Raw genomic sequence first — 12,413 nt, 5'->3', positions numbered from 1 at the left:
AAAAATCCACACATTCGGGTAGTGTTGTATCTCGGGGTTTGTTATAGTTTGGTAATCGAGGTAATGAATACAGTAATATTACGCACGGACATTTCAGGCCTCGCATTTGGATCAGAATCTAATCAGAATCTGTTGTATCAGAATCTAATCTGAATCTGCTGTATCAGAATCAGTTTTTTTTACCGCGGTAAAGTTAGTTTTGCGTTTGACATTCATTAGACATTCGGTTTCATAAGAATTAAACTCTTAATGCCTGTTATGTTTTGAGCCGTAACTAACTCAGATAGACATAAATATATGCCCTTTACGTTGCACAAGGCTTAATTTTTAGAAAAAAAATTATAAAAAATGTACCATATAAATTAATTAAACAATTTAACTACATTACATTATACTATAAAACCAATACTAAAATGTTCAGAAAAACATCTGTTTTTGGAATTAGCATTTTATGTGTTTTATAATAATTTTACAACTTTTAATATACTATACTGAAAATGTATTTTTGTTGTGTTTTACATACTATACCTACTTAAATTCATTAAACTCTGACACCGTTTGAGATAAAGGTATAAAACCAACTGTAAAATATTCAGAATATTATTCCCCATAATGCACAAGGCTTATTTTTTATGATTGTGCCTTTATTGTTTTTATATACAGTACTGAAACCATATTTTTGATATGTTTAATATACTCTACCTACTTAAATTCATTAAACTCTGACACCATTTGAGATAAAGGTATCAAAACAACTGTAAAATATTCAGAATATGATTCCCTATAATGCACAAGGCTTGGTTTTTCAGATCATGCCTTCATTGTTTTTATGTACAGTACTGAATCCATATTTTTCATATGTTACATCTGTACCCACTTAAATTCATTAAACGCTAACGCAGTTTGGAATAAAGGTATCAACCCAACTGTAAACACATTTACAGAAAAAAACTGTAAAATGTACAGTATTAAAGTGTAATTTACAAACAGGGAAATTTGAATACAAACCACTACATTCAACAACACACACTGCTATTTTACAGTTGATTTGATACCTTTATCTCAAACAGTGTCATAGTTTCATTAATTTAAGTGGGTACTGTATATAAAACATATGAAAATATGGAGTCAGTACTGTATATAAAAACAATAAAGGAATATTCTGAGAAAATAAGCCTTGTGCATTATGGGGAATAATATTCTGAATATTTTTACAGTTGGTTTGATACCTTTATCTGAAACAGTGTCAGAGTTTAATGAATATAAGTAGGTAGATTATATTAAACATATCAAATATACGGTTTCAGTACTGTATATAAAAACAATAAAGGAATATTCTGAGAAAACAAGCCTTGTGCATTATGGGGAATAATATTTAGATATTTTTACAGTTGGTTTGATACTTTTATCTTAAACTGTGTCAGAGTTTAATGAATTTGAGTAGGTACAGTACATAAAACATGAAAAATATGGATTCAATACTGTACATAAAAACAATAAAGGCATAATCATAAAAAAACAAGCCTTGTGCATTATGGGAAATAATATTCTGAATATTTTTACAGTTGGTTTTATACCTTTATCTCAAACGTTGTCAGAGTTTAATGAATTTAAGTAGGTATAGTATATAAAACACAACAAAAATACATGTTCAGTACTGTATATAAAACCAAAAAAGGCATAATCATAAATAACAAGCCTTGTGCATTATGGGGAACAATATTTAGATATTTTTACAGTTGGTTTGATACCTTTATCTGAAACGGTGTCAGAGTTTAATTAATTTGAGTAGGTACAGTACATAAAACATGAAAAATATGGATTCAATACTGTACATAAAAACAATAAAGGCATAATCATAAAAAACAAGCCTTGTGCATTATGGGTAATAATATTTAGATATTTTTACAGTTGGTTTGATACCTTTAAATCAAATGGTGTTGTTGTTTAATGGATTTGTATTATTGCATATATTAAAAGTTTTAAAATTATTATAAAACACATAAAATGCTAATTCCAAAAACAGAGCCTTGTGCAATAACAGGGATGTTTTTCTGAACATTTTAGTATTGGTTTTATAGTATAATGTAATGTAGTTAAATTGTTTAATTAATTTATATGGTACATTTTTTATAATTTTTTTTCTAAAAATTAAGCCTTGTGCAACGTAAAGGGCATATATTTATGTCTGTCTGAGTTAGTTACGGCTCAAAACATAACAGGCATTAAGAGTTTAATTCTTATGAAACCGAATGACTAATGAATGTCAAATGTATTTGGAATCAACTCCGAGCATCACTGTTCTTACCCCTCCCCCGCTGCCTCACTGTAGTCTAACAGCGTCCAGTATTTTATGAGAGATTTACCTCAAACGAAGGTAAGTGTGAATATATAAAACCATTTTAAATAACATGTTTACAAGAACATAACATTAAAAGTTGTTTGATGTTGTAATATTTTTAAATTGTATTTCTAGCATGATGTTGTTTTGAGCCATTTATTCCTGCTTCAGCTGCTTTGTTGCTGCGCGTGCTGATTTTCTGAGAGATTTACCTCAGTATGCATACATAAACCATTTAAATAACATGTTTATCAGACATAACATGTTATATCATTTCTTTCTAACTGTGTTTCTAGCCCGGTGTTGTTTCGAGCCGTTTGTTCCCGCTTCAGCTACCTTCAGTCAGCGCGAGGTGACAGCCGTTGAGTGTTTTCAGAGAGATATATGTCAGAAGAAAGTAACGGAGAATTTACAGAAATGTTTTAAATAGTCTATTTACCAAAACATAATATTAAGTGTTTTAATGTATATATTTGAGTGGGTTTATGTTGTCAAATTAGTGTAGCTATCTTGGTAAGCTGCTAACGTTAACTGGTACTTACCTAACTGCTACGTAAATTTTAAAAAGTAAAAAAAAAGTTAGCTATTAGTAAAATGTACATGTGTATTAATTAATGTTAGTTTAGCTAGTGTGCTTTAGTTGTTAACATATTCTCTATTGACAAATCTGCAGACACATTCTCCTGAACTGTTTTTAGAGGCTCCAAACACTGCAGCTGACTTTGGATTCACCTGAGACAGCCTCTGAGGAGAAATGGTCTTAGCAACATAATTTGTTAATATATCATCATTTTCAAAGTGCAGCTTAAATTTCACTCCTTTTGTTCATGCCAATGTTCTAGTTTAAGTGTAGAAATCTACAATGTATTTTGTTTTATTATGATGTGATTTAATGTATATATAATGTGTGTGTGTATATATATATATATATATATTAGGTCAGACAGCCAATGCTGCCATTCTTCTGGAAAACTGCTGCTCTTCAAAGAACAGTCATCAGTCAGGTAATTTGCACACATAAATATTTTTTGAATACCATTCACCCAGGTTATCTAACATTTTATTCAGTTACTAAATCTACAAGATAGCATTTTGACTAGCTTTGATTTTTTCCTATTCTTAATGAAGTTTATTTTAACAAAGTTTGAGAGAAACATTTTCAGATAATCCAACCAATTAGCATCAGAGTAAGTCTATATATTGCCATTTTTCTCACCTCCATTCCCAGAGGACAGCAGGTCAAATATGCTTATTCTTTACCCCTTCCTATGTACATATGTATGGTGACCGGGAGGGGACATCTTCAGTTCACTCAGTTTTGTTGTGGCCACATCATATTAACTCATGGGAGCGTGATAAAATGTTGTGGCCACGAGATCCTATGTTGAGGGAACAACATCCATTTCTTGTTGCCACGACTTCTTATGTTGAGGGAACGACATATTCTTCCCGTGGCCAAGAGTTTAATGCATAAACAAACCTTTGCTTGAACATAGCAAGCAAATTAATAGTTTATTTTGAATTAAGAATTTATAATATTAATTATTATACAAATTATTACATTATTAAATTATTATATTAACCGTAGGCCTAGGCTACCGGACTGTATTGCGCATGATGTAGACAGCATTCGAAAGAAGTTTATAATGAATAAATGTTACATAAAGCACATAAAATAAAATAGGCCTACAAGAAAACATTGTCTTGTAAGTCCATGAACTGATCATCTTTTTTCCATAATATTTTAATACTATTATTATTATTGGTTATATTTTTATGTTCGTTGTTATGTATGTGATTTTTTCCCCTTAATTTTGATCTCTTTACTTAACGTTCTGAATAGTTTTGTAAATAATAGCCTACTGTAAATGCTCGACATGCCAATAAAGCTTTGATTATGCTATATGACTTATGTGAATTTTTACTGGAAGTGCAGTTTAAATGTTAAATTTAACATATATTTCGGCTAATTAATAGACTATAAATATAAATACTATAGTGTTTCGTTGACTAATTAATCATTCGCGTAGTTTCATTTGTAAATGAAATCACAGCATGCTAATTTATCGTCATGTACTGGTGTAAATATAATCATAAAGTCAAAACTTTATTGGCATAATTGTCAGGCGTTTACAGTTTTTGCACTGCTAGCATAATTATGCTGTCAGGATCATGGACCTGTTTTGTCGTGTTTCGCCCCTGTTTCTGTTCCTGTTTTCCCTTATTTGGTCATGTTCCTTTCCTCGTTTAGTTTGATTATAACTCTGTGCACCTGTGTTTTGCTAATTATCCCTTGCATTTAAGTTCCTGTCTGTGCATTTCTCCCCTGTCGGGTCTACTTGTGGTCTACGTGTGTTTGCTCAAGCTCCTATTGTGGATTATCCCGTTTTTCCTTGATTAAAGACTGTGAATGTTACTTCGTGACTCTGCCGTTCTTCCTGCAGCAGCGTTGTCTGACATATGCAATACTAGCATAATTATACAGAACATTAATTAGGTAAAGCGATACACTAATTGAGAGGGGAAATAAGCATATTCAATAAATATAAAAATATAGCCCTAACCAGTTAATATTATATTATTATATTACAGTTTAATAATAATAATAATATACATTTAATAATGATAATAATAATAATAATATACAATTAAATAAAAAGACACGATCAGTTAACAGATTTACAAGACTGTGGGATGGATAACATTTTTTTATCCATCTCTGATAATCCCAGGGGCACGTTCTTCGTACGTCACTAACTCAGTTAGCTGGATTTGATTGTTGCCGATTTCACTTGATCTTGGATTGGTGGGTTTTTCAAAGCTGATCCCGAGTGGCTTGATGGAGCGCAGGAGCAGATAACTTGATCTTGACTTTAATTAATGCTGTCACATAACAAATCAAAGATAAAATTAAATGAATTGCTAATTACAACATTGAAGTAAAAATGTAAAGCCTGTACAAATACTAGAAATCATGAAAAATTACAAATCAATTAAAAACAGTGCACATTTCATTTATCTATTATAACATTTATGTAGTTTTGTTCGCTTGGTTCTTATAAAAGTCCAGAAATTTGTCAAGTTTTTCGTCAGGTGTCTTTTTTTAATTATATGATGTCATTACGTTGCTGTCTTGCCACCAGCCAATCGTTGCATTGCTGATCGTGATTTCGAGTATCAATACATAGCCCCTTTTAAACCAACCCATGAATGTGTAATTATCTCGGATAACTCAATCCAGCCATACTAATCATCAGCAACAAGTGCATTCAAAGAACCGAATTAGCCAGATCCTGATTAGCGCGATGATATCATCTTGGATGTGTCATTTGATCTTGGATGTAATAAGTGACATACAAAGAACGGGCCCCCTGGTTGCTATGGTCACACAGGTTTGTTTACATATACGAGAAATCGATGTTGTTCCCTCAACATAGGTGTCATGAATCCGGTCCATGGACTTCCATTCGCTCGCCACCAGAGGTCACTCCTCCATCACATCGACTCTCACATTGCACAGACTGTTTCACATTACCCCAGACTACATTTCCCAGCAGCCATTTCACTATCATACGCTCACACCTGATAACTATCACACAATCACACACCCTACATAAACCATGGACTTGTTCAGCTTGCTCAGATCGCTGAGTATTGTTCTGTGTATAGCACTCTCCTAGTGTTAGCTGCCTTACCGAGTCATTCTGTGTTCCTGTTTAGTTCCAGTATTGTTCTGCGCTTATTACTCTCCTAGTTTGAGCTGTGATACGAAACCTGTTTCTTGTTTTCTAGTCTGTGTTTCCTGGATTTACCCTTGTCTCGCTGTTCGGACTCTGTTTATGCCTCACCTGGACTATTGCTCATGTTTCTGGATTACCCCTCTTGTCAAGCCCACTGGATAACGTTCGCTGTCGACTGACTCACGCTTGGTTTTGTATTATTCTTGTATCTCGTCTGTGCCATACCTGTGTGCTGATGTTTTGACCCTGCTTGTGTTTTTGACCATGTCTTTGTTTAATAAAGCTTGCAAATGGATCCGCACGTCTCACGTCTCGTTCGCCCCATTACAATAGGATCTCGAGGCCACGACTTCATATTGCGTGGCCACGACATAAGGATGTCGTTACCTCGACAAAATAATCTCGTTGCCATGACAAAACTAAGTGAACCGAACATGTCCCCTCTCGGTCACCGTATATATGAGAACTCATGAATTGCTGTACAATTCAGCTAACAAAATAGCTGCCTGTTTTCATTACATTTGTATTATCATGTTATGTTTCATCATTCTAGCTTGTGCTTAAGCAATGAAAACTGTACAATGTATTTTGAGAAAATATTTGATTATATTTTATTTTTCACAGGACCCAACCATTCATCTGAAGGACTGTGAAAATGTGACAGAACCACCAGTGAGAGTTTCCACAAAATAAATAGAAAGGACGTGGCAGAGGATGATAGGGGTATTGATATTTCACTGAAATTAGCCTGCTGTACTCACTGTTTTACACATACATACGGTTGTTCACATTGCAGAATATGCTTAATGTTATTAAACAAAATAATAAGTTTTATATCAGCTTCAAGCAAAGTGACATGTCTCTGATGCAATAAAGCCACTCCCCCAGTTTCACTTACTCCAAATTAAAGGACGCTACATAGTAAAACATTTTTAAAGATAAAATCATCTGATTTTTAGAGATGATTATTTTTTGTAATTATTTTATATAATTTATATAATTATACCCTTAAACCATAACACAAGCCAGCTTAGTTTAATAGTAATTAAGCTTTTATTTACACAAACAGTCTTTTCAACCACACATCATTATTTCGGTGTTACAGACATTTAAATAACAGAAGTACTGGGATAAAAGTTTATAGTTGGTATAAACACTTCTTGTCTACAGTAAGGATCAAAACGAAAGTATCTAAACAATTGTATTGTAACGCTTATCATTTTCCGCCAGGAGGTGGCGACAACCCGTTTAAAAATGTATTTTTGTATTTAATGACATTTGAATCATTTGAATCATTCATTCAGGAGATTCCAATAGTGAAACAAGTCTTTATGCAGTGAGACACTGAGAACTTCAATGAGAACTCCTTCATTGAATTTTTTTTTTCAAATTAATATATATATAAAATATATATATATATATATATATATATATATATATATATATATATATATATATATATATATATATACTTTTGAAAGACTTAAGTAATGAACATTTTGTCAGAACAACTAGTAAATTACGTTATTTTGTGAGAGAATCGTGATCTCCAATTTATCCAGAATCGTGCAGCTCTAGTTTACATGTTGTTTATTACTGCATATAATTCATTAAAAAGAAGTTTAATTTCATAAAGTATAAGTTGATTTCAAAATGCACCTACATTTTTGCATTTTGTGTTTTTCAGTTGAATAAAAGACTATTTTTCCTATATATTTCATCATTGAGGATTTAAAAAAAGTCTAAAAATCTCGTCTCGTCTCGTTCTCATGAACCCAGTCTCGTGTCTCATCTTGTCTCGTGGTATAAGTGTCTCGTCACACCCCTAATGACCACATATGAGCTTAGATTTTTAAGTGTTTTTATACCTATAAATATTATCTACTCTATAAACTAACTTTACAACTTTTACTTGCACTTATATGGTAAAATGTTTTCTTTAAGTTTTCCTCTTTCATGGATAGATCGTTTCATGATCGTGCTGTGTAAATGTGTTTAAATTCTTCATATTGTTCATACATATTTTTTCATCTTTGCACTGACTCTTTCACAAGAATTTTTAAGGCATGTGATTGGCTGCTCATTACTGATGTCACACTTTCATGTGCATGCGCTCCATTAACTCAGGATCAAGCCTGAGTTGACAGAGAAAGTTGATGATCAGCTTCATGGTACCAACAAAGCTGGATTGGACTGGTTTGGTTTTGTCAACTCAAAACTAATCCTGTAACCCTGAGTTTGTTCAGCCACCATCATGGTACAGGCCCCCGATGAAACTATTTCATTTAACAGATGTTTACATTTAGTCTGCAAGTCAGAATTATAGCTGATTTAAAAAAAAAAAAAAAAGGAATAGTAGTTCATGTTTGTTTTGTGATAGTGTTTCATGAGTCCTTTGTTTCTCCTGAGCAGTTCAACTGCCTGCTTTTCTTCAGAAAAATCCTCAAATTTTCAATTGCCATTGAGTTGTAGTATATGTGTGTGACTGTCTGAGATGGAACGGTAATCACTGCCCTGACTTTGCAGTGTCCTTTGCAAGTGTATTCATTATTGTGTTTGTTTTTGATTAGTATAATTTTTTTAATTGTTTTTTTCTTTTCTTTAAATATTTTATTGTTTAATCAATTTAATGATTTACTTGAAGTGTCTGTGTTTGCTAAATCTTGTTCTCAATCTAAATGATTAGTTAAATGTTGCAGTCCTGTTGCATTTGTTGAATAATATTTGCAGTCCTGTTAAATGTTTGCAGTCCTGCATTTGCTGAAAAATAAAATTGATTTTTGTTGATACTTTGCTGTGTTTTGGCTTGGCTTTCTTTACAGTTTTTATGAGTGCATATGACGCATTTTTTTTGGAGAAAGCCAGTAGCATTTAAATACATTAAGTGCACGGTAATTTACAGACGTTTACTGAGATATATGACTGACCGTTTATGGAGATTTAACAGCTTGTGAACAGGACGATACGTGGATTTACCGGTGAGTGTCAACATTTCCACCTGTGTCTGGGGATTTATCGCGTTAGTGAAAACTGCCGCGCACAAAAGTGTCCTTTTCTGTCCGTGTCAAGAAAACAGAAACGGCAGGGCACATACACGGAAACAATCTGGAAACATGCCTTTTCATGCAGTGGTGCTGCCTGTCATTAATGTTAATCAAAGAACAAAAGAAAATCATTTACTGATCATCACTGAATATCTTTTGTACCTTTTAATAAGGATTCATCTATATTTTATTTATGAAAAACTATAGTGTTTTTAAACTTTTGATTTCAATTTCTGTACCTGAAATATGTTCAGTTGTATTTATTTATGCTATTGCTAATTGATTTGTTAGGGTTATTTTATAACTGACAGTTTACTTGTCTTTAACAATTTTTTGTTTGAAATTTATATTAGTCTAGTTGTTCTTGCTCTGGTATTTTTTTGTTAAAACCATAGGCAAAAGTTACTACTACATGTAAAAGGCCTAAGTGTTCTGTAGGCTGTTTGCTCATGTTAATCACCTGCAATTGAACACTTTGTAAAAAGACAGAATAAATGTGTTTGACATCTAAATGTTGACTTAAATTTTGGAATCGAAACTAGGAATCGATAAGAATCGGAATCGATAAGCAGAATTGGAATCAGAATCGATACCCTAGTGGTCAATAATGTCACTCTTTTTTGAAAACGAAACCCTCTCAGGCATTTTGCATTTTTGTGTAAAAACATTGGTTCTAATTAGTTTTGAAATTTAGTAGTGATATTGAGGGCTATTCCTACCTGTGCATCCCGCTCAGTAAAACGCTTCATCACATTTGTCACAAAAGTCTTCATCGTCTCAAAATTATTAGCCCTTACACTCCCAGATCCATCTAACAGAAAGGCTATGTCAATCTGACCAGGACAGTCTGGAAATAAAGAGAAGCAGAAGTGTGTACACTCATAGTTAAAACTGCAGTAAAGTTACATTAAAAGAGAATAAACTTATTTAACTTAAAGGTGCAGTAGGAGATCTCAGAAAATGCTAACTTTAGCCTGATAGCACTGAAAGCGAAAATCCCACCCTCCCTGCAATCACCGTCCAAAGCCACGCCCCCTGAACGCACATATGCTCAAAGAGCAGAATACCAGAGACAATATTAAATTACTACAATAGGGCTACATCAACGGTTTCCAATTACAGTCCTACAGTGAGTGAATGATCCGAAGTGAAATAAACATCAACGGATTTCCCTGCTCAGGGAGTAGAGAGCAATAAACACTGTGTAGGGAGCATGTCAATCGTAACACAGTTCATGCACAGAGCTCAATTCTAACGAGCTGGTCATCTGAACCGAGTGTGTTAACTAAGCGAGACATGCAAAATATGCAGAGTGGGGAGCGCGAGGACTGGAATTTAACCGCTGGGCTACATCATGTGCCATTCACCGGTGATAAAACTTTACAGCACAGTTAATAAAAGTAATACAATACCAGGAAGAAAGATCGGGATGTTAATGTTTGCCTGCCATTCTCGCTCTGTCTGCAAAGCTTGCGTGAACGCGCTGATGGCGTATCCTGTCTGTGCGAACAGGGTGCGCAGAGGTATGCAAATACATACGTTGACAGGCATGTAGGAAAGACAATTAAAAAGCTTGGACTGAGCGTTTTGATTGGACGAACATTTCTTGGTCCTTCCACAAAATATATAAATACAGATAAATACATTTAGACCACTTAACTTAATGATTACTATCAGGATATGAAGAGACTTTCAACCAGAATAACAAAAAAATTTTCTGAAGACAATCACCTATGGCACCTTTAATAATAAAAAACCCCTTAGGTGATGATCATATTTACCTCTCAGAGAGCTCGGAATTGGTTGAATAGGTTGATACACATTGTTTTCACTGATAAAGCACATGCCATTGTATGTGGTAACTGCTACGCATGTCTTTGGAATGGTTGGACCACAAATCTAAATGAGATGCAATTAAAACAGATTACACTTTCGTAGAAAGGAATAAAATCAAAGTAAATTATAGACCACAATACCACCACTTTTATTGCTTTCGTCAAAATCTGTTCAGCTGTTGAAAAAGAATAATAAAACAAACATACTGTATATGCCTCAGTAAAATAAATCAAATAATTATATAAAATGAAATGCACTAATTTTACATTACACATGCAAAACAAGGTCATTTTTCTTTAATATATAAAACAGTTTTCTCACATCAGGTCTTTTAACATTTATAATCCCTTTTATAATTCAGAGCATTTTATTTGTCTTTTTATATTCTTTAGACATTAGCAAGTGTAAAATAGTTATAATATGTACTTCATTTGTAACTAATCTCTACAATGTGCTGAATAACTTACCGCCACCTTTGAAGATTGTGCATCTTTAACCAAGGAAAGTCCAAGAGACATGTTGACAGCTTCCGAGGGCACTTCATTAACATACAGACAGTTTGTTAATTTTTATTTTAAAAAAAGGAACTTTCCACAAATATGTTACACTTTGGTGTCCCCGAGAAAGAGAAAAAGAAAGAAAAAGAAAAAGAAAAAAAACTTTGATGTGCATGCACTGATTTAGGTACAAATTTCATCCTGTCCCACCCCACAGGGCTTGACCTTCTTTATAATTTAAATTATACCTTATACAAAATAATGGCATTTTGACAATCTGTTAAAATGCAGTTTCAATTATCAAGCTGTATCCAGTGAATTGCGTGTCCCACATATTGGAAACAAGGTAACATACCATTCAAATTAATTGATGAGCAGGTTCCTTGTGTGGCAAGACAGTTATAAATCCGGCCTCTCTGAACTTGATTGATTTGAATTAAAGGATCACTCACAATCAGACTATAAGAAAAGAGGTAAGAATGTGTGTTAGCAGGGGAAGCTCAACTGGAGTGGCATTAGATGGCAACTGCCACCCTAAGAAAGAACATTGGCACCCCACCAGAATTATCCCAGTACAAAATACAAATGCAAGCAGTTTTTCCCGTACTTTTTTCAGCAGCAACGCTTCAGTGTGAATCAAAATAATAATAATAATAATAATAATTATAATTATAATTAAAGCTGCAAGCAGCGTTGAAAGGACTCTCGCACCTGGGCTCACCGCCACAAGGTGGCTTTTGGGAAACAGTGAACAGTGAGCAATATGCATTTAAAGTGTTAAATATAGGAGGAATATTTCAAAGTCATTTATATGTACCATGCTTCCTGCTTCCAGCTGGTGGCGCTATCACTATAACTGAATATTGGCATGTAGATGGCTTCAGGCCAGGACTCTTACCAAACATGACGTTTGGTGCATATTAAACATAGTGTGTTTGAGTTAGTGTACAACATG

At 33.5% G+C, this 12,413-nt stretch overlaps 1 protein-coding gene across 1 annotated transcript in view; it reads right to left on the bottom strand.

Annotated features, from left to right (window-relative positions):
* LOC131551213 (integrin alpha-M-like) overlaps positions 1-12,413 on the bottom strand; it is an 86,055-nt gene that overhangs the window by 58,951 nt on the left and 14,691 nt on the right. The window contains exons 3-6 of the mRNA XM_058793978.1: positions 11,814-11,917; positions 11,429-11,499; positions 10,907-11,024; positions 9,845-9,972 (exon numbers count right to left, since the gene is read on the bottom strand). Coding sequence (XP_058649961.1) covers positions 9,845-9,972; positions 10,907-11,024; positions 11,429-11,499; positions 11,814-11,917 — 421 coding nt within the window. The remainder of the gene's footprint in view (positions 1-9,844; positions 9,973-10,906; positions 11,025-11,428; positions 11,500-11,813; positions 11,918-12,413) is intronic.

The sequence above is a fragment of the Onychostoma macrolepis genome, chromosome 12 (assembly GCF_012432095.1).
Source record: "Onychostoma macrolepis isolate SWU-2019 chromosome 12, ASM1243209v1, whole genome shotgun sequence".
Lineage (NCBI taxonomy): Eukaryota > Metazoa > Chordata > Actinopteri > Cypriniformes > Cyprinidae > Onychostoma > Onychostoma macrolepis.
Note: the sequence above shows the minus strand (reverse complement) of the source record. Positions and strands in the feature narration are given on the sequence as shown.